This window comes from Thalassophryne amazonica, chromosome 19, assembly GCF_902500255.1.
Source record: "Thalassophryne amazonica chromosome 19, fThaAma1.1, whole genome shotgun sequence".
Lineage (NCBI taxonomy): Eukaryota > Metazoa > Chordata > Actinopteri > Batrachoidiformes > Batrachoididae > Thalassophryne > Thalassophryne amazonica.
This window is the reverse complement of record NC_047121.1, coordinates 3,985,930-4,010,107: the sequence shown is the minus strand read 5'-3', so window position 1 is coordinate 4,010,107 and position 24,178 is coordinate 3,985,930. Positions and strand designations below refer to the sequence as shown.

The window sequence follows — 24,178 nt, the reverse complement described above, 5'->3', positions numbered from 1 at the left end:
GAAAAGTGTGCTGTGGTCTGATGAGTCCACATTTCAAATTGTTTTTGGAAATCATGGATGTCGTGTCCTCTGGACAAAAGAGGAAAAAGACCATCCAGCACCTTGTATGGCAGCACCCTCACATCGAGGTGAATGTGAGACATTATTTGTAAAGCGCTTTGAGCATCTGATGCAGATGGAAAAGCGCTATATAAATGCAGTCCATTTACCATCCAGATTGTTACCAGTGCAAAGTTCAAAAGCCAACATCTGTAATGGTATGGGGGTGTGCAAATATTTGCACAAAAACAATAAAGTTTATCAGTTTGAACATTAAATATCTTGTCTTTGTAGTCTATTCAAGTGAATAGAGGTTGAAGAGGATTTGTAAATCATTGTTTCTGTTTTTATTTACATTTTACACAATGCCCCAACTTCACTGGAATTGGGGTTGTAGCTCACCCAATAATTTGCACTGCTTTTTCCCTAATTTGGAGCAACTTTAACTTTTGACTCCTGTACAAACTGAAATTGACAGCTGTACAAAAAGTTGAATAGTAAGGAAGGCGAAAAGGATTTGCACCAATTGACTAGACAAAGGGACAGAGCCGGAAAGGATGTACAGTGGGTTAGGGTGGTAAAAGATGCAGATGGTAATGTGCTGACAAGTTAGGAGAGTGTGATGAGAAGACAGAGGGAATATTTTGAGTTGTTGATGAATGAAGAAAATGAGAGAGAGAAAAGACCAGATGTGGAGACAGTAAATCAGAAACTGCAAGAGATTAGTAAGAATGAAGTGAGGGCAGCTATGAAGAGGATGAAGAGTGGAAAGGCAGTTTGTCCAGATGACATTCCACTGGAGGCATGGAAATGTCTTGGAGAGATGGCAGTGGAGTTTTTAACCAGATTGTTTAATAAAGTCTTGTAAAGTGAGAGGATGCCTGAGTGGAGACGAAGTGTGATGGCTCCTACTTTTAAGAATAAGGTTGATGTGTCCAGTGATTGTGTGCCAGTGCACAAATCAAATTCATGCAAGTCAAGGTGGCTTTACTCTGCCTCTGATCAACTTCATGGAGTCTAAAAAAGGAGGGCAAAGGAATGATCACTTTCACTCCTAACATGTCAGGTGCAGGCAAAGCCATGTTCAGATGTTGTTGAGCTTTTAACTTTCACTGATCTTCACAGGCCATAAGTTCATTATATATTAAGTGCTCAGCTCTTACAGGCTAACTGACTGAATGGATACCAAATTCCTCTAAGAAGTAAAGATTCAGCAAGGGGGGGGGGGGGGGGGGGATGTAACAGAAGCAATTAGAGGTGCACCGATCAGGATTTTTTAGGCCAATCACCGATCACTGAAATTTTGATCTGCCGAGACCGATCAAGGCCGATACCGATCAAGTACATATTTGGATCATGCCCAAAATAAGAATATAGGTCTAATGTATAGGACTATTTTTGCATTAAAACTTAAAGATGAAAACAAAAAACATGCATTCAAATAAAGACACTAGAATAAACTGCCAACTTTTGTTTTATTACACTGACTTTATTCTACCAGCAAGCTTTTTTTTTCCATGTTTCATGTTGCTCAGGTTACAGCCTACAGAACGTTGAGAATGTAAAATACAGCCCTCATTCTATGGAGTTAAAATTGTCTCAATATTTGTAAATGCACACAGGGTGATCTACAAATAATCATTGATTTGCAAATGTGTTCAGATATCCACAAATGCAAATTTCATATTTGTAACTTGTAAATTGGTCTTTGCAAATAATGTTGTATTTGCAAATATAAAACTTAATTCGTAAAAAAAAAAAAATTACATTTGTAAAACTGGAAATTGTATTTGTGAATTGAGTTTCAGCATTTGTGGATCACCAATTACATGCATTCATCGCTTTCCTCTGTGACATAATTTTGAGACATTCTTTTCGCGAAATCCACAGATCCACAAACAAATGCCTACTGATTCACAAATACACACTCCCACACACTGGATATCCACTAGATGGCAGTGTGGTTCCATTCATTACACAGCAGTCTATTTAGATCTCAGAGCCATTTGACTCATTTTGACTTCTGATATGAGCTGGACGGACATGGACTACATTAGATGATGGCGACTGGTCTCCTTGTCCGTCCAGCTCATATCAGAAATCAAAATGAGTTTACGTCACAGAGGAAAGCGTGTCATGACAGGACCAATCACTCCCTGCGCTACTGCCTGCACTGTTGTGATCGGTCCTTTTGAACGGCGCATTTTGCCGGTCATCGATCAAACCGATCAAGGCGTGATCGGCCGATAATGATCGGTGCCCGATCGATCGGTGCACCTCTAGAAGCAATGATGGGCAAAAAGTCATCTTTTACATGGTCACGTTCCAAATACAGCAGCCAGAGGAGACCACAAGTGCAAGATGTTTAGCTTGGGCCATGACGACAGTGAAGTTTTAAAAGGTATAACACTAAAAAGGGGAAAAGAACTTTCAGGAAAGTTCAGGAAAACACAAAGATCTGCAAAAGATCCAACATATCACATATTTTGGAACCAGGGGTAATTTTTTTATGTCAACATATGTTTTGGGGGCTGCGATAGACTACCGGCTGATCCAGGGTGTAAACCCAACTCTTGTCCAGTGACTGCTGGGACAGGCTCTAGCCCTCCTGTGACCCTTAACTGGCATAAGCAGGAATAGAAAATGAATGAATGAGGGGAGGGAAGGATTCCTGAAACACAGACAATAAATAAAGACTACATGCCAAAATCATCATTTTCTTCACACAGTACCCATCAGAAACACAATTATCCATGCTGCAATTTTATTTATGCAATCAGAAAGTTCATCATGTTTGTTTGTTTTTTGTTTTTTTTGTTTTTTAAAAAAGAGGAAATTCTGTCAGAAAAACAATATTAAGAAAGTGTTTTAAATTATGCTAAAGTGACCTGTGACCCTTAACTGGAGTAAGCGGGTACAGAAAATGGATGGATTGATAACTTTTTGAGGAAATGTCGCCAGGCAGACAGCGGTGGTCCATCAACACCAAAACAGCTTCTTCCTCTCTAATCAGCCTCGTCAATGAGTCCTCTTTCTCCAATCTGATGACATTCCTCACCATTGGTGTTGACCAGTGGGTTCTTGGGTTGCCAACACAGACCATCTCGCCACAGTTCAAAGCAGCCACTTCAACAATAGAGGCCTTGAACATGGACCACTCTGATTCCATGTCTCCTCCCCCCCTCAGAACGTACAAGAAGTTTTTTTGGAGGTGTGACTTGAAGGCTGTCTGGACAGGTGCTTCAATCAAACATTCCTAGAAAACCCTCACAATGCTTTTAGACCTTCCAGGTTAGTTCAGTGGCTTACCCCGCTACCTGGCGCTACTCATCATCAGGTGGTGATGAGTAGGGCCACCACCACCCCTCTCTTCACCTGACTGTCCAAGACACATGGGCACAGGGCTGATGACACGATTACAAAGTTGATCATCGACCTTTGACCTAGGCTGCTCTGGTACCAAGTGTACTTATTAACACCCTTGTGCTGGAACAAGGCGTTTGTTATGGACAATCCATGACCAGTACATAAGTCCACTCTGATTCAGATTGGGGGGGTGAGACAAAGCATCCCATCCAATCACTCCCCTCCACGTTTCTCCATCACTGCCCATGTGAGCACTGAAGTCCCCAAGCAGAACTATGGTTTCCCCAACAGGAACCTTTTCCAGGATCCAATTAAGATTCCCCAAGAAGGCTACGTACTCTGAACTGCTGTTTGGGGCATGTACACAAACAAGAGTGTGACATGTCACAGTGAGGCAACCCTTCCATTCACTAGGAAAAACTCCACAACTCAGCTGGGGACTTGTGGGTATCCCCACACCTGCCCGGCATCTCTCACCCGGGACAACTCTGGAGAAAGAGACAATCCAGCCCCTCTACAGGAGTTTGATTCCACAGCCTGTGCATGGAGGCGAGTCCAGCTATTTATACCTGGTACTGCTCATGCTCTTTCTCCACCAGAGTGGTGATGCTCCACGTTCCAAGAGTCAAGTACCGTACCAGAGTGTCAGTCAGTGTAGGAATTTGCCCCTGTCCACTGCCCAACGGACAGCATACCTGACCCTATCCCAGCGGGGTACATGCTGGTCAGGATGCCAGTCTATCGCAGGGCCACATACAGACAGACATACACACTCACACCTTTCCAGTCCACCTAACCTGCATGTCTTTGGCTGTGGGAGGAAACCACATCCACACAAACACAGGGAAAACATGCAAAATCCACACAGAAAGACCACAGGTGGGAATTGTTCCCATGACCTTCTTGCTGTGAGGCAACAGGGCTAACTGCTAAGCCACTGTGCTGCCCAGAATGACCTAGTGTTAAACATTTTTTAATGACAGTGCCTTTAGCAGCAAAGATGTCTGGTGTGAAACCGGAGCAAGTAAGAAAGTTTTAACAGCACAAACAGAGAGATCATTTCATTAAAAAAAAAAAATGTATGCGGTGAATGTCAGGCACCTGAAGGACTCTCAAACCATGAGAAACAAAATTCCCTGCATGTCAGGCTGCAGGTCTGAGTCTGAACACGGTGTGAAAAAAAATAAATAAACGGTCTGATTTTTAATCACAAATGACTGGTCGGACGGGACATTTTATCCGATGTGAGATCTGTCGTACAAAATCCGTTATATACGGTGTTTATTACATGGAAAACAATACAAAAGTTTTGGGACTTTTTTCTGTCCGGTGACTGTGAATATCTGGTTTATATGATGACGGTTTAGGTGAGTTTTACTGTACATGGAACTGAACAATAAATATGCCCTGCAAAGCGTTGACGGCTTCCATCCCACATGGCTGACTTTATTTTCTCAAATGTTTCTTCTGTTCGGATCTGAAGGGAATCTGAACATCTTGAAGCTTGTTGTGACTATTTGTGCATCCAAATGCACAGCAACCCGACATTTTCAGTGAATAAATAAATAAAACAACTGATTTACATGCAGACAGTTTAACAGCAAATGCAATTTTGAACCCAAGATGGCACCAGGAGTCACGTGACTGTTTTTTCCGACTCGTCGTGTCGCCACTCTCTCTAATAAGGGACTCTAGTTGGGAGGAAACCAGACACCATCCCTACAGTGAAGCATGGTGGTGGCAGCATCATGCTGTGGGGATGTTTTTCAGCAGCAGGAACTGGGAGACTAGTCAGGAATGAGGGAAAGATGAATGCAGCAATGTACAGAGACATCCTGGATGAAAACCTGCTCCAGAGCGCTCTTGACCTCAGACTGAGGTGACAGTTAATCTTTCAGCAGGACAATGACCCTAAGCACACAGTTAAGATATCAAAGGAGTGGCGTCAGGACAACTCTGTGAATGTCCTCGAGTGGCCCAGCCACAGCCCAGACCTGAATCCGACTGAACATCTCTGGAGAGATCTGAAAACGGCTGTGCACTGACACTCCCCATCCAACCTGATGGAGCTTGAGAGGTGCTGCAAAGAGGAATGGGCCAAACTGCCCAAAGATACGCTATTTGCAAAAATCAGTCTAATGAAGACACTGAAACACAGGCAGCTGCAAGAAGTTGGCCTGGAATGGACCCTGAAAGAAAAATCCTGAAAGTAGCTCAGTCTTAAATTAATCTGGACCCTGGGTTGATTTGCATCAAAATGAAAACACACACCTCCTGCATAAATAGATTACAAAGCACACACACTCTCCTACGCCTTGTGATGAATGGGTGTTCGGATTTTCAGCCTGTCTAATGCTCTAGTTATTAAACCTTGCTTAACTGAACTATCAATCACAGCATCTCATAGGCCACTCTGAAGTCCCCTATTCCAGATACAACCATATCAATTGGCCTTCAAACATTGATTATTATTCCACTACACAAGTTATAAACCTCAGACTGTGTAAGAACCACAGGAACCTGCCAACACAGGGTTTCTGAAAAGTCCAGGGGTGACTAGTTTACGTAATGAGGCAACTTTATCCAAGAATCGTTAGAGAGAGATCTACTCGGGTGTGAAATTTATGTACTATGCTTTGGCAATGATTCAGATTCCAAAGCATTTCAACTAAGCTTAAAACTATGGATGCAATAATTCTGCCATGCAGCGAAATGGCACGCACTGTCTTTAAAACTTGAGAAAACTTCTTCTTCTTTTTTGACACCAACAAGGCCATTAATTGAAATAGTAACTCAGGAATCCTACCGTCTTGACACTGTGGAGGGAGTCAGTAATTCCACGGTGGGCACAGGCTACGATGTCAAGTATAATGCATGAGAACTTATTTTTGGTGAGTGCATTTAAACACAGACTGCATGTTTCGTTTTTACATCTTTCTCTGTGCCACTGCTGAAACAACAGGCAGAGGACAGCTTCTCTAATCACAGGTACTGAAGTTCTCAACTCCTCAGGACTGAGCACTGATCATACACGGGTTTCCACACTAGTAGTGAATACACACAGTTAATGCCAACTTTATTGTGTCATGCTTGGCCCCGGCTCAGGGTTTAGGCCCTGATTTTGGCACCATGTCCTTTATGGTTTATAGTTTTGTTTTCATTTATTTATTCTCTCTCTTGTAAATTTCAGTTTGGTTGTGTTTAATGCTTTGCTTTGCTTTCTAGGTAGTCACTGGTTCCATCCTTTATCTTCTCATTTTGTTTTGCATTTATTTATTCTATAGTTCGTTTTTGTATTTGTTTTGTCATGGTCCTTTAGGTGTCTTTAGTTTTGTTCTGTTTATCACATTTATTGTATATGCTCGGTCACAGGGTTTGTTATTATTTATCTTTGATGTTGATTATATATTTACGTTCCATTTGTCGTTTATTGTATTATTCAGTTGTCACCTGTTTTTTTTTTTCATTCCATAGTTTGTTCTACCATTTTTATTGGACCAGTTCCATTCCAGTTTTAGTTTTAATCATTAGTTTCCTGGTTTTCCTCTTGTTACGGTAGTTCTTAGTTTTTCCCCTTTTGGTTTGTTCACATTCATTTTTTGCACACCTCATGTTTCGCACAGTTAGTTTTTCTGTCACTCTCTTCTCTTGTTTTGCACCGCTTTGTTTTTCCCTTTCGCACTCTCTTGCCTTTCTTCTCTCTTCTTTGTTCACTTCCCCACACCTGAACTTTCCACACACCTGCTTCACATCAACCTGATTAATTTGCTCCTCTTTAAAACCCTCACGGTTCTACAGCTCACTGCCCGATTGTTGACTTCGTTCACTCTCGCCTTTAGTTCTTGTCCTGATTGCTCTTCAGTGTTTTTTTTTTAACCTTGCCTGTGTATTCTAACCTCTGCTTCACCGTTGCCCTGAACTCAGCCTGTTTTTGACTATGCCTCTGTTTTGCCTACATTACTCCTCGACGCCGGTTGTATGAACTTTGCTCGTTTCTGGACGAGGACCCAGCCTGCATTATGTCTGATACCTCTGCCATTAAGTTTGACTATCCGTGTACCGAATCCTATGCCTGGTCTTCTGATAAAGCTTTTTATCAATCTAAGACAACCATGCCTGTGAGTCTGCATTGGTCTCCCCCTGCTTCATGTGTCAAGCCACCGTCAAGCCCTGATATATTGTCAATGCTGCCATACAGGACATAGACTGAACTGAAATGGTGTTTCTTACAGACTCCAGTATAAGCATATGACACACAACAAAGAGTATTTTGAAAGAGGTGCAGCACACAGACTGCTGTGCGTGCCTGTATCTACCCGAGCAGGAGCTGCACAGGTTCTCCCATGTGCGTCTGATGCAAAGCTTCATTGTGAGAGAGTCAAAAAAAAAAAACCCTACTGTGTGCACAAGAGATACAAATATTTCCCGCATTCATATGCACAATGTGTGTCTGCACTGTGCCAAATGTCCAAGTGCACACAGAGAGCTGGGATAGAAAAAGCATTACACCCCGTGTTATTGCGGTTTTATGTGCATAAAAACATACTGAATGCATTAAGAAAGAAAGAAAGAAAGAAAGAAAGAAAGAGAGAAAGAAAGAAAGAAAGAAAGAAAGAAAGAGAGAAAGAGAGAAAGAAAGAGAGAAAGAAAGAAAGAAAGAAAGAAAGAAAGAATGAGAGAAAGAAAGAAAGAAAGAATGAGAGAAAGAAAGAAAGAAAGAAAGAAAGAAAGAGAGAAAGAAAGAAAGAATGAGAGAAAGAAAGAAAGAAAGAAAGAAAGAAAGAAAGAAAGAAAGAAAGAAAGAAAGAATGAGAGAAAGAAAGAAAGAAAGAAAGAAAGAAAGAAAGAAAGAAAGGTACAGCATGTGAGCTGTCTCACCCTTAAAAATGGCAACATGTGCAAAATTATTAAAAATTATTAAAGTACTTAAACATTCTTTTGGCTGCTCTCACGTGGTGTTTCAAAGAACAGAAACTGTTTCCACCTGAGACAGTCCTTATGGAAGTCTAGTAGATCACTGTAATTAGATTTGCTTCTTTTTGTGCACACACTCGTGTGCCCTGTATATGGTTCCCTGATTATAATAACATCTATGTAACACCACGCAGTGGATGTTGTGATGTAACACAGGAAATACAGCACCGGCTACGTTGCATTAGTTTTGAACATGCTCAAAATGGTGAATTGCGGTCTTGTTTCACCAAGACACCTGCTCATAATGCACCTCGAAAGAGGACATGCCTTTCTGTACGACTGCGGCAAAATGACCCTTTGTGTCACATCACTGTAGCAACTGGTCGGCTTTCCTGAAAGTACCAGAGATGCAACAGAGCCGCAGATGAGGGCAGGTATCGAATCTAACAACCATGCTTGGATTGCCTCTATGTATGTGCTGCATATTTCATCAAAATTAATACTCTAAACAATTAATTTTGGAAACAAACCCATCTTCTGTGGATTTTTTCCCCCACTCAAGCATTTTCTCCAGTAATCAAACTTAAACATCTCACTTCTTTAACACACGGGCTGCTGGAAAAACCTCAATAAATAAATAGGAATGGGTTGTGTAGAATATCAACCCATCAAAAACACAGTACCACTGATGGGCACGCACACAAATATCTTCAACACGTAGCTTCCAACGTTTGGGATAAGAGCCTCGTACCTGTAGCCATGGCCTGAATTAACTGAACTAATTTAACTCAATTTATGTGTGTACTCATGTGATGCAATTAAAATGATGGGCCTGGTCGAGAGCAGATACCATTACATATTAGGTCACAACCACAAAAAGCATTTGTAAAAATAAGATGGTCAGTTTTGGGCCTTGGCATAGTTCTGCATTCTAATGCGTGTCCTCCAAGTTTAAAAATGGTCCAAGTCATAAGGTGTGCAGGTGTGGTCAGTATCAAGCATTACAACCTGACAAGTACAGCAAAGTGACAACAGAAGGCGTAGGTTTCCCTGCTGGGCTGTTTAATTTATACCACTGCTACATCAGAACTGACCTTTGAGGAGGAACAAAGCTCCACTCCCTGATTTCACGAATTTCTCCATCGCATCATGAGCTCCATCTACTGTGTTATGAACACATCAGACACATATCACTCCACAATACGTTCTACAGCCTGAAGAAAAGCAATAACAAAAACATTGAGACACATCGCAAATACCAACTACATTAGACAGAGTGGTCCACTTAAAGGGTCCCTAAGTGTCCCTGGCTGGTGGTAAATCATCGAGACGGGCACTCAGGCAGCGCGTACTGCCAACAACTAAAGTACTTCTAACACCACTGTAACCTCAAAAAGGAGGGAGATGACCTGGTTACTTTATGTCTCGTATCACTACAGTGGGGGCTGCGGATTTAATAAAAGGCCGAGGCTACGTACACGACGATCACCTAAGTAATGCAGCAAAAGAATATATGACCAATTAATTTTACATTGCACCTCCGTGCAAACATAAGTCAGATTAAGTACTAACATCTTTGACAGGTAGACTGTTTCCCCACATCTATTTTTTTTATTTTTTATTATACACCAAGTCTTAATTCAACTTCAAGTAATATTGGATTGCTGATTTACTGTGAAATTGAGCTAATTATACAGTGGCAAGAAAAATTATAGAACCCTTGATGTCCTTTAAATTCACAGTGAAAACTTACGCCATTCAATGTAACAACTAAATCATCACTTTTACAGCCAGTTGTCCTGAGACATAAGAGGGGATGGACACTTTATCAGTACATTTAACACTTTATTAGTATGTTTATGTGGTTGTGAGTTAATGATTGGAACTATTTACAATCAACTTCACTTTCAGCAAATCATCTTCAAAGTCGTGCTAAAATTGATTATGATAATGTCAGTTTCTTGTGACAGACTGGGTGTCCTCTCCAGGGTGCACCCCGCCTCACGCGCTCTGTAACCCCACCACCACCACCGTGACCTTTAATTGGAGTAAGCGGGTATAGAAAAAGGGATGGATGTCAGTTTCTTCCAAACCAATCTAACGAGTTGAAAAAGGAAGGTTCTCCGCTCTTGTGCCAGCTACAACAACCCGGTGCAACCAGGTCAACACAAAACATGCAGAGAAAAGGAACACGGTGCAACACAGACATCTGCAAATTCAAATTATTAATTTAAAGGTGCATAACAAGAAAGAGAGACTGACGTTTCAATTAGGTTACATCTTCCTCAGAGTCCTTGGAAAGAATGGGTGGTAGAGCCCTTCATAAAAATCATAAACAGGCATGACTGTGCGTAAAGGGTTAGGGTTGACCACCTAAAGATCCACCCATATCTATCAAGGTGCTACACTCATTACAGCCATCATTAGAGGCAAACTGCCCACAAATATGTGAGAAGAGATTAAAAACAAGCACAAAATGTTCACAAAAAGATACAATTGTCCCAAACACAATAGAAGGACATGGTAAATATTAAAGAAAACAAGTTCAATTTAATTCCTCATTCAAGTCTAAAGGTTCTAAACTGCATAGTATCTGGATCCAAAATCCAAAATGTTTCCCTACACAAGAGTTTGTTAATAATGTCACCACCCCTGGGTGGGGCTGTGATTTTCTCAGTTCCCCAGAACTTTAATGATGCTGGAGAGCCGTGATACAGGTCCAGATTCTTTGTCATTGTAACCAGTACAACTAAATGTAAGGTGCAGCCTTTCAGTTCAAACAGAAACCTGAGTAAACCACACACAGACTTAAAAGGTCTGCGTGTGGACAATAAAAGTAAAATTTAACAGAATGAAAAAGCTTATGTCCAGAGCGCAAATTAAAAAAGAAAAAAAAAATTAGAAGAACGCAGTAGCAGAAAAGTGATTACATATATATAAAAAAGAAATGTATGTACAAAACTGTGGATATTTCATTGGCAGTGGATATTGCACACAAACACATATTTCTCTCATTCCGAGTGTGTCATGTGACCTGGCTGTTTGGTTCCAGTGGCATTCAAAGCTCTAACAGCAGTTGGGTTAAAAGTGTTTTTCAGTCCGTTTGTTCTTGTTTAATGGTCCTGTACCATCTGTCTGATGACAGCAGCTCAAACAGAGAGTGTCCACGGTGGGACGAGTCCTTTAGGATGGTGTTGCCTCTCCTCAGACAGTAAGAGCCATGAAGGTGCCCCAGTGTGGGTAGAGGGCACCCAGTGATCTTCTCTGTCACCCTCTGGAGCTCTTTCCTGTTTGCCCGCGTGCAGCTGGTAAACCACGTACAGAGGCCATATGTGAGGATGGTCTCTATGGCAGAGCGGGAAAAAGACACCAGCAACATCTGGTTGATGTTGTTTTTCCTGAGGATTCTCAGAAAGTGGAGTCTTTGCTGTACTTTCTTTAGCAATTGTGTGGTGTTCCTGTCCCAGGCCAATTTCTCCTCCATGTGGACTCCCAGGAAACAGAAGTCCTGGGAGTCTGTTTTGTTTCTCCTGAAGTCTATGATCAGCTCCTTGGTTTTGGATGTGTTCAGGAGCAGGTTATTTTCTCTACACCACACTGTCAGTTGTTCCACCTCCTCCCCGTAGGCAGACTCATCTCCTCCAGTGATGATGGGCCTGTTTGTAATGCCTCGCCATGGCACAAGTTAAATGCTGGGTATGAATTGTGGTCTTGTGTTCAGCTACCCGTAATGTGAGTTGATGTTTTGTTTGGCCCATGTAGGCCAGTCCACAGGGACACTTTAAAACCTATACTACATGTGTACTGTTTCAATTGATAAATGAAGATATAGGATATTTCTTACCAGTACAGGGATGAAAGAAGCATTTTGCATTGTTCAAATTGGAGCATTGAGCACAATTACCGCAATTAAAGAAACCCTCAGGTGGGCCGGAAAGCCAAGTGATCGAGACTGAGGTGGCCATGTCCAAATAGACCAATCAGTCACGAATGTTAGGGATGCGCCCAAATATAAGCCAGGGCGGTTCAGCACAGATGGCTTTAAGTGTCGGCTCACTCTTCAGGACATGACAAAATTTGCGAATAATGTTTTTATTTGTCCCGCTAATGGGGTATAGTGAGTAGAAAAAAATAATTTAGATGTTGCAAGAGACAGATTTTTTTCTTAAGCAGTGAGGTGCCATCAATGTTCAAAGCCTTTTCCCATGCTTTAAGTCAGTTTTATCATATAACCACATTGTTCAAAACGGTACGCTAAATGAACAGCTTTTGACATATAATCAGTAGTATTGATACAATTTCTTCTAACTTGCAAAAACTGTTCCTCTTAGCAAAGTATTCCTACTGAGAGGATTGTGGTAAATGGTGAATTGCAAAATATTATTTCCATTCTTAAAAAAAACCTAAGATCTAAAAAAGTCATTGGACGGAAAGTGATATTCCATAGGGTGGCAATAGCTCAGTTGGTAGAGCGAGCCGTCTTGTGACCAAAGGGTCGGCGGTTCAAATCCAGCTCCAAAATCTGCAAGACAACGCGCCTTGCCAGTGTATAAATGAGGTGGTCGGAGGGGTCTTAGGCGCAGAATGGCAGCCACACTTCCATCAGTTTGCTACACTAGTAGCTAACCCCCATGAATGTGACAGTGAATGAATAATGCAACATGGGTGTCTTGAACAGAACTCTATAAATCCAAGTCATTATTATTATTATTATTATTAAAGGAAAGAGTCTGTGGTGGAATTCAGTCCAAAACTGATTTAGCTCAGTGAGTGTGCCGTTCCATATTGAAAGGACATCATCACTGTACCTGCACCACAGTGACACTTCAGAATGAAAGGGGCTATTTTTAATGTTGAAAATGTGTTTTTATTCCAATAAACCCATCACCAAACAGCCATAAGAAGGATCAAAGATGCTCCCCATTGCAGTCCCTGGTCGTTGTAAATAAAATTTCTCAGAGTACACAGTCACTGTGCTTCAATGATTACTTATATGGCCTCAAACATAAGGCAAGAAGTCTAGAATGAAAATGGCAATGTACAAACAGGAAGTATTCCACCTCGCATGGCGAGGCCACAAAGCGGACCTATTACTCTGATTTGGTCAACAAAAACAAGCATAACTCAAAGTTCCTGTGGCAACACTTATTCATGGACAACCACCTGTAAGTCACTCTCCTTTTACAGCACAAGATTTCTTAGTTTATTTCGAGAAGAAAATAGATGACATTAGGTTAAACATATCCCAGCATGCCTTAATCCAGCCACTACATCCTGTTATTAAGGTGGGTGCCATCATTGATATACTGCCTAGATTTAACAAATTTGATAGTATCTCACTGGGCATGTGGATGAAACTTGTAACTTCTGCTAAAAGCACAACCTGTTTATTTGATCCTATACCAACAAAACTGTTTAAGGACCTGTGGCCCACTCTTGGGCCGACCGTGCTGGAAATGATTAATCTCTCATTAAGTTCTGGATCTGTTCCTAAATGTTTCAAATCTGCAGTGATTAAACCATTACTTAAGAAATGTAATCTTGGCGCTAGTGTATTGAAAAACTATAGGACGATATCAAATCTGTCATTTTTCTCTAAAATTCTGGAAAAAGTGGTGTCACGGCATCTTGTGGACTATCTTACTCAGAATAATCTCTTTGAGCCACGGCAGTCTGCTTTTAGAAAATGTGATTCCACAGAGACGGCTGTCACTAAAGTGGTGAATGATCTTCTGCTTACAATGGATTCAGACACCACTATGGTTCTGGTGCTGTTAGATCTCAGTGCTGCATCTGATATTGTGGATCATCATATTCTACTTGATAGGCTGACGAATCATTTTGGGATTACTGGAAGTGCCCTTGCATGGTTGACGTCATACCTGACCAGTTGTTCTCACTGTGTTTTGTACAACAACACTACCTCTACCCTTGATGACATGAGATATGGGGTCCCACATGGGTCCGTCTTAGGCCCCCTGCTATTCTCCCTTTATATAGCACCCCTTGGGCACATATTACGGCATTTTGGAATTACCTTTCACTGCTATGCTGATGATACTCAGTTATACATGCCGATAACCGCTGGTAATGTCATCCACATAAAATCCTTAGAGGATTGGCTTGCATCAGTGAGAAGCTGGATGTCTAGCAACTTCTTACTTTTAAACTCCGACAAGATGCAAATGATGGTTCTTGGTGCAGCGAGACATCGGCATCAATTTGTCAATTAACCGAGATATGTATGTCATACATCACACTGACAAAGTGAGGAACCTTGGGGTATTTTTTGATCCTACACTGTCCTTTGACCTCCACATTAGAGATATTACGAGGACTGCTTTCTTCCATCTGCAAAATACGAGGTCTGTTAGGAAAGTATCGTACCTTTTTATTTTTTCAAAAACTATATGGATTTGATTCATATGTTTTTACGTCAGCCAAGCTTGAACCTTCATGTGCATGCGTGAGTTTTTCCACGCCTGTCGGTTGCGTCATTCGCCTGCGGGCAGGCTTTGAGTGAACACTGCTCCACCCCTCTCGTTGTTGTTTCATTGCGGGGAAATTGCGGAATGATTTGGGCTTTTTTTCATGCCTATCTCGGCTTTCAGTGCTTACCAGTCGAGTGAGTATAAGAGAAATTGTGGAGAGCTGGGCATGTCCCAACTTGTCCTCTAACACTCCGAAACGGAGGTGTTCCTTTGTCTCGCTTCATCAGCGAATCGGTCGTGACGCGCGAAGCCTCCGCGCGGCTTTCCATGACAAAATCTCTTGTTAAACGTGAAATCTGCTGGAAAATGGCTGATGTCCAGCTCTTGTGATAACCAGAGAAATTGCACACGACGGTCCCAGCTCCACACAGTGATCCGTTTAGAAATTATGTGGTGGTTTCTGCCTCTTGATGGCGGCTCGGAGCGCGGCGCGCCGTGCGCCACTGTGGGCTGTCCTTAAAGCTGTAGTAACACTCCTTATTCTCTGTGAAGCCCGTAAAATTTTCACCGAAAGCCAGATAAAGTTTTAGAATGGTTTCCAGCTGCCTGTCTCTAACAGTTTCTGAAAAAATTCTGATGGAAAAAAAGCCCAAATCATTCCGCCATTTCCTCACAATGAAACGACGACGAGAAGGGTGGACCAGTGTTCACTCAAAGCCTGCCCACAGACGAATGACGCAACCGACAGGCGTGGAAAAACTCATGCATGCGCATGAAGGTTCAAGCTTGGCTGACGTAAAAACATATGAATCAAATCCATATAGCTTTTAAAAAAAATAAAAAGGTACGATACTTTTCTAACAGACCGCGTATCTGCCTCAATTTGATCAAAATTTTGGGTCTGAGAGTGAAGCTTAGGGCTAGGGGCCGATGATCACCTTAGTCGTTTCTCCATTTTCCTGTTGATTTACTGCTGATGAATTGTACCTTAGCTGATGAACTGTACCTTAGGTGCAGTTTTTTCCAGCCGACTGAATCTGCTCTTTTTCTCTCTGTCCGAGGTACAAATGATGGATGGATCTGAACTGAAGAGCCTGGATGTACTGTGAGGTGGAAGACCTGAGGTGGGTGCCTCATGCTGCAGTCTTCATGTAAAAGGCCCACTGATGGCGTGGATGACCCCTTCCTGTTGTGCTGACGCTTGTGCAGCTACACCCATGAGTGCAAATAAAGGTTGACTACGGCAGTTGCAAAATGGACTATACTCAAAGACTGGAGCTGAAGACCGAAGACCCAATCCCCACCCCACCCCGCCTTCCCCAACCAACTGGTGCTGTCCTGGATGTCTGTGTGGACTTAACTCTCAAAAATTTGATGTTCCTCTGTATTGTTAAAAATGTTTTTTATTAATATGACCTAAGCAGTGGGCAACCCCTTTGAGTCTGGACTGCTTGAGATTTCTTATCAGAGGGAGTTTTTCCTTACAATTATGCCTGTGTGCTTGAGGCTGGTCTGTTCTGTGTCAGCCTGATCCCGTCAGATCTCAGAAGCTGAGCAGTGCAGGATCTGGTTAGTACTTGGATGGGAGACCTTTTTGGAACACCAGCGGCTGTGTGCATTTCTCCAGGTAACACTGGAGTTGTGTCAGGAAGGGCACCCGGCGTAAAACTTGTGCCAAATACCAGTGCGGATTTTTTTTGCTTAATGCAAAACAATTTGGCTAGATTTCAGATTATTTGGCCTATTTTGAGAGTGTCAGTTTTTGCCATTTGATAAAATAACCTCGACATGATTTACAAGAAATTCTGATGACGGCAACACATCAGTGGGACATTTGAAAAGGTACAAAGACATGGCTTCTACACCACTGCGGTGAGGTATAAATGTATACATACACAAGACAACACATCCAAACACACAAGAACATCATCACTTTCAGAATTCCAACTGCTGATTAAATTTAGAACATCAGTTGCATCTCCGATATATGATGGTAAACTGTGAGCATATTTTCTTAGAAAGAAATCAACAAATTGTGAGAGAGGTTCAGTGAGGCTCCCTAGGCTAGAAAGTCATTTATGAATTTTAGGTAAACTGTAAAATACTGGACAACTTGGGCAGTCATTTTTAAAAAAGACTTCTCTCTCTCTCTCTCAGTAATCCAACCTTTTTTATGAGATATATCAATAAATTAATGAATCATGTTTTTATACTAGACGTAGGATTAGAAAGTAGAGGCTGGTCATATTTTTCATCATTTAGCAGTTGATAAATGCCACATTAAGGGCTCTACCACCCATTCTGTCCAAGGACTCTACTGAAGATGTAACCTTACATCGAAACGTCGGTCACTATTTTTTCTTATACACCTTTAAATAAATAATTTAATTACACAGATATCTGTGTTGCACCGGCATTCCTTTTCTCTCAATCTAACGAGCTGTTTCTCCAGTAAACAGACTACTGCAAGTCCAGCTATAGGATCAGTGTCATTACTGCCAGGTGTCTGTGGCCGACAGTGGAGCTGCTTTTATTATTTTTCTTATGTGATTTCTGATAAAACATGCTTGGATGTCCTCTAAGGAAGTGCACCTCAGATTAATATTTTCACCTCTGCTTTAAAAAATATCAGAGCCCTGCAGGGTTTTCAGTATCACTGTCTTCAGCTATACACGACGACTACATCCTACTAAGCTTTTTTAAACACTTTGTTTGTGCTTTAACTCTTTAGACAAACTCATTCTTGTGAAAATCTGACATGCCAACTGTGTTTATTGGGTATGACAGAACCTGACTACAACGTGGAGCATGACAACAAATGTTTGAGTGTGCAGCAGTTTACCAGCTGCTGGTCTCCTCAATGCTTCTCACAGTTCTTCAGTTGAAGAACAATCGACAGATAACAACAGTCGTCACCGTGAAACAGACGCAACATTTCTGCGTTCTGACTAAAATGATGTAGACAGGCTGATGTATTTTGGGAACACAGAAATACTGAGACATAACATCCACCTGTTCTTTGTCACCCAGATGGGCGATATCTAGAAGTTAAGTCAAAAGGAAAAGGACTCATTTTTAGCCTTCAAGACATTTTGCCACACACCCTTTCAGTTTGAGTATCAAAGCGTCCAGCATTTGGAGAAACGTGATGAAGTGTACAGCTGTACCTGTGTTGATGTTGGAGGTGATGCGGGATAGGTCAACGAGACGAGGAGGGCGTGCAGGCGTAGACGTTTTTGTGTGGATAGTTTTCCGCCTTTCCAAAGGTTTGCTTATCTTTGAGAGGGGAGCAAAGATTCCTGTTGAGGAAAATGGGACTTTCAGAAACAAGAGTCAAAAGATTGTGGATTATTTACGACACAGATGGATGTAGTAAAATACAAATGTGCTCACGAGTTAAAAGCATACGTCTAATTTCCAGAAGACAGAAATAAGACAAACCTGAAAACGCTGATTTAACAGATTATTTTCTGTAACACTACAAACTCTTGAAGGGACACGGGTTTGACTTTCAGCGTGTTTCAGCCATAACTGCTTTTGCAGTGTAACATTCCAGACATACCGTGTTTGATTTGACAGCAGAAATACTGAACCCCTGCGACTGAACCGTCATTCTTCCCTTCTGGTTTGTCAAGTTCAACTCCAGCCCAAAGGCCTCCGGAAAACTCGGTGCTGCCGCAGAAGCGTAAGGTGCCTACCTGCACACACAGCATCAATGGTCAATTAGCAGTTGTGCAAAACACAAACACAAAGCAGAGATTGTGGCAAAGGAAGTGACTATTAAGATGAGGGACACCAGGGAAGCAGACAGGCTGGTTGGAACAGAGCTGGACTAAGTTTTGTTCGTGGCAGAGACAACCCTGACCCTCATGGAGAATGACAGACACCCCCTGCACAGCACCGTCTCCAGGCACAGGGGTTTGTTTAGTGGCAGACAAACTGAGGAAGTCTTCTGTCCCTGAGGCCAAACAGCTCCACAGCTCTCACAGAGATGGAGACGCCAAATGGACTTCTCAGTATCAGGCTTCCTCTCTGTACCCACCATGCCAACTCTATTTGCTCCCAACATGCCGACCCTTTTTCATTCAGTACTTTTTTTAATAGAATTATTCAGAAATTAGAATTCTGAGCATTGTTCTGATCTTGTACTGTGTGTTCTTAGCAACTAAGATGACTAAATGCACTTCGGGATCAATAAAGTATCTGTGTATTTAGTCAGACTGGCTTACTGTATCTTCATTACAAGAAAGTGTCATAACAAAGGAACAATGGGAACAATTTGTTGATCAATCAATCAATCAATTTTTTTATATAGCGCCAAATCACAACAAACAGTTGCCCCAAGGCGCTTTATATTGTAAGGCAAGGCCATACAATAATTATATAAAACCCCAACGGTCAAAACGACCCCCTGTGAGCAAGCACTTGGCTACAGTGGGAAGGAAAAACTCCCTTTTAACAGGAAGAAACCTCCAGCAGAACCAGGCTCAGGGAGGGGCAGTCTTCTGCTGGGACTGGTTGGGGCTGAGGGAGAGAACCAGGAAAAAGACATGCTGTGGAGGGGAGCAGAGATCGATCACTAATGATTAAATGCAGAGTGGTGCATACAGAGCAAAAAGAGAAAGAAACAGTGCATCATGGGAACCCCCCAGCAGTCTACGTCTATAGCAGCATAACTAAGGGATGGTTTAGGGTCACCTGATCCAGCCCTAACTATAAGCTTTAGCAAAAAGGAAAGTTTTAAGCCTAATCTTAAAAGTAGAGAGGGTGTCTGTCTCCCTGATCTGAATTGGGAGCTGGTTCCACAGGAGAGGAGCCTGAAAGCTGAAGGCTCTGCCTCCCATTCTACTCTTACAAACCCTAGGAACTACAAGTAAGCCTGCAGTCTGAGAGCGAAGCGCTCTATTGGGGTGATATGGGTTGATGATCTTCCTCTTAAGCCACAGAGGAAATTAGAAATAAAGACATCTGAAAATGAAAGCACAGTGAAACGTTTTGATTAGTAATTATGAGTACTACACCTGGTTTCAGTTCAGTCGGGCTGCACTACTGTTTCTCTGTTTATATCTCAGCCAATCTTGAGTGAGCTGCTTCAAAATGCCACCGCGAGATTCGACCACCACCAGCTGTAGACTGCACACTTTGCAGCTTGTTGGGAAGCAGTTGGCACATCTTCATATACCCAGGAAGTCTACGGTTCCAGTCCAAGCGGCAATTAAGTATTCACTGATGTTTCCTCCTCCAGCACCAGGGGTTAGAGAGCTGTGGGCGGAGGTGAGCAGACCGCCACAAATGAACAGATGTGGTATCCAGCTCAGAAACATTACCGACCCCCAGAGACTCAATGACCACTAGGTCAAGCTAATTTTCACATGAATACATGTGAACTGTATTGAGAAGCTAAATATGCTGTAACTGCCACTCTCAGCCTTTAAAATGTGAAACTTAAGAACAAAGTTGAGATTCAGCTAATCTGAGTATAAAGAATAATCAGACAACTGTAGGACCAGATGGACCGGGACCCATGACTTCTTTCTTAGACTTGAGGCTCAACAACATGAATATTTCATGAATGTTCATTTTTTATAGATGTAGAAAATATGAAGCTGGATGGTTTAGTGGTAACAACGCAGGGTTCAGGGGCCCGGGTTTCAACCCATTTTGCTTCGACTCCTAATGCTCCACGAGCCTACAGGTGCAGCTCAGTGCTGAGGTTTCATTGAGCTAGACTGTGCACAGTAAAACTGCTCAAACGTAGGGCACACTGCCCCGAATCAGAGTCCATGTAAACACGGCATAAAGAGGCAGATCAACAACCATCATTAACACCCCAACAGTAGCAACACAATACACGTTACTGTTGTCAAAAGACTTAAGGATCCACAATACCTGCCCAGAAAATCTGAAAGCTTTAAAGTGGAGGTGACACAATATGTAATGTTTTGAGTATTTAAGACTAAAATTAAACAACCGTTTGGAATTTATCCTTTCCTGGTGCACAGTTACTGAAGAGAGAAATATCCGGATTTTGAACTACGCGCCACTAAAAACCAGGAACTTTCTGGCAAGTCCCGACATCAGAAAAGAAGAATGAAGTGATCACAGCGTCGGAACCATCATCTTAGTAGTCCCATAAATTTATGGATTTTTACAGGCTACCGACAGCCCCGTTTCCACAGAGTGGTTCGGGTCAGAGCTGCACCGTGTTTTTGGCGTGAGAACAATTATTCTCACCCTTTTGATTGGCAGGTGGAACACGAACATGACCAACGCGCGCACACAGTGTTGTGCGGATTCTCCACTCAACACAGAAGCAAAACTGACTATTTTCACATTATTTTATTGTTTTGTGGATCATGGGAATGTCGTTGCGTGCAGACTGACACGTTAGGAATAAATGAGGCACTGCGAGTCTTAACTTGCAGTGCAAAGCGGCTCGTGGTGAAACAAGAAGATCCATTCGCAGCAGAGACTCGAACCATCAGCTGCAGATGCAATTAATGGATTACACCTGCAGTTGACTGTGCTGGTAATGGAGCAGAGACTTGAACCATCATGAACTTTTCTTCAGCCAGGACAACAAATTAAATTATTTTCAGATTTTTTCATCAAAATGAAGATGATCGCACTGAAACAGACAGGTAAGACTATATTATTTTCTCCTTATGTGAATGGTTTTAATATTTAATAATAATGTGTTATGCTACTAACGTACAGTACAATAACTTGTAGTGGAAAGCTGACCAACATTCAACATTCTAAGTTTGCATCAAGCAGAGGGCATGAAATTTCTTCAAAACAGCAAGGCCTGGTATATCTCCAGGTGTCAAAGGGAGACCCTCCGAGCCAACACATGGGTCATAAACCCCCACCCTTTCCAGGATTTAAGACTCTCTAAAGTGCATTCCTCACAAAAGTGTGAATCCCTTATCAAGATCTCAAACCAGATGTGCCAGCTCCTCTCTCATAAAAAAACAGACCACATATCTGCCCCCAGAAGTCCTAGAAATATGTCTTTACAACCAGATTCAAGTAAAATCATCTCACTGAAGAATTGCCATCAACTTGTTGATCACAGTCCAATTTTTCTGGTCAAAATCAACCCCACTTTGACAGAGTTCACATTTTGCGATGAAATCCAGAACCCAGTCCCTTCCAGTCCACGGAACATGAGTGCCCCTGTTGGACGAATTGGGGAAGGGCATGTGACCAACTCGTGCAGTGTTAAAGTGTAACCATGTTTAAAAAAAGTGCATTTTGTTGTTGTAACAGAAAAAAAGAAAAGAAAAAGAAACATTTGACCATTTAACCTTACAAGTGAGATTTATATATATATATATCTGGTATTCTGTACTTTGATTATAGACTGTAGGAAGTTTATCAAGTGTGTTTTACATATAATTGTGTTGTGTGGTATCTCCACGGAAAACCTTGTTTACTAGAGTTTGCAATACAGGACTTGCTTGGTTTGTAAGTGGGGATTTAGGAATAACAGACGCTGATTTATTAAAAAACTAGACAAAGGAACAAAGAAGAAAACTACAGCACCCAGAATTCTTGGGGGTGGAGCTCTTAACCTTTAAAAGCAGGCACCCCCGGGATATCGCGCCTTCTCTTCCCTTTTGCTCGGCTCTTCTGTCTTCAGGTGCCACCTCAGCCGTTAAGATTTATGACTAGCTACAACCACGTGTTGTGTAAAACGTATTTCTTGTTTGTGCTCGCCAACAAGAAATGACTTTCCTTTTTCTACAAATAACTTTTCCAACTTTTGTAAAGCTAAACGCACAGGCGCATTTAACTTCCTTTGGCGATTTTTCAAATTAAAACCTTTTTCGTTTTAAACTCCAAATTCCTCTTGTGAACATTTTTCTCATAAAGTCAACTATTTTGTATTGAGTTTTTGATTTGATTTGGCATTCGCAGAGGATTACGAAAGACGAATTTTTGATTTTTTTTTTATAGAGAATAAAGACATCAAAACCTTTATTCTGATGAGCCCAGACTACAAGCACTGCAGAGATAAAAACACCCGGGTCAGCTGAGACATCAACAGTGATTTGAACTGCCGCCGCAAGTCACAGCATAACAACGGAAAGCGTCCCCGGTAACCAATGAAACCAGGCGGGTTGAACGGCAGAGTCTCTTTGTCAAGGTCCCTGAAGCAGCTGTGTGATGGATGGATCGTCGACTGAAAACGAGATGATTCCAGCACCTGACCTACGGAGACCGATCTGCACAGCGCCTCCAAAGTAAGACCGGGCTATGTGTCAGATAAAAAAAACAACAAAAAACGAGTGCCTTTATTTAACTCTATCCAACAGTACTAACCTTCTCTCACGCTAATAAACACCAAAGTAAATTCCCTGCTGATTAGGACAAACTTCATTCCTAAACTCGCGCTACTAAACCAAATTATCTGAACGTTATATAATCATTGCTCACTGAATTTCGTCATCATCAAATTGCTCACTGTGATCTGTCCTGTTATTTAACGCCTGCCTGAGTTAAATAAATATCTTAAACGTGTGAAGTTGTCTGTGATTTTGTATGGTTTTACAGAGGGTGTCGGATTTGACCTGCAGAACGCACGACTGAAAGATTGAGACTGAGTAATTAAATTGAGACTAATTAATTAATGAATGTTTAAATTAAAGTACTTATGCTTCAAATAGGTGGTGCCCTTCTTTGAGGTAAAATTATCCACAAGTGCTAATTTCAAATATCCTAAAACACGTTATATGCTTCCTGACCCTGCTACACTGTATTCAAAAAGGAAACAATATCTATTTTAAAAATAGCTGATATTTTCAGTCCCTCGTGACATTTCTCAGATTTGAAATGTATGTACCTGTTTCTCAGAAGAAAAAAAAATCCACACTTCATCACTTTTTTCTGATGTCACAGATAGTAAAACTATTTTTTGTTTTGTTTTGTTTTTAATCAGGATATGTAAGACTGACAGCCACAAAAGCACAAAACAACTGGAGCAAATATGTGTGTTACACAGGCTAGACCTGAGAAATTGTGGACCAGACAGTGCTGCACAAAATTAATTTCATTTATGGCCACAAAACATTAAACGGCTGCTAGCACTCACTAACATGTAGGCCAGCTACAGTATATCATGCTGTCACAAGAACAATAAACTGCAAATTATACCTCTGGTCAAGCTACGGTACTGGGTGCCGGCAAGCAGCTACCACTTTGTGTTTAAGAACACAAAACAAACAAGCGGCCAGCTTCTCCGTGGCAAATATGTGTATAATATCTTGTATGCATTTCATTAAGGACAAAGAGCAAAGCAGAGATGGAATATGAGCCTTTTAAAGTTCTAGCAGTATTTTACCAGACATTTAGCTGTGTTACAGCAGAGTTTGGGGTATAACCAGAGCATGCTGAGACAAATGTTGACAATATGGTAGAACAAA

At 41.7% G+C, this 24,178-nt stretch overlaps 1 protein-coding gene across 1 annotated transcript in view; it reads right to left on the bottom strand.

Moving 5' to 3' along the window:
• LOC117500687 (CAP-Gly domain-containing linker protein 4-like) overlaps positions 1 to 24,178 on the bottom strand; it is a 147,069-nt gene that overhangs the window by 53,561 nt on the left and 69,330 nt on the right. The window contains exons 8-9 of the mRNA XM_034159449.1: positions 18,313 to 18,448; positions 17,918 to 18,049 (exon numbers count right to left, since the gene is read on the bottom strand). Coding sequence (XP_034015340.1) covers positions 17,918 to 18,049; positions 18,313 to 18,448 — 268 coding nt within the window. The remainder of the gene's footprint in view (positions 1 to 17,917; positions 18,050 to 18,312; positions 18,449 to 24,178) is intronic.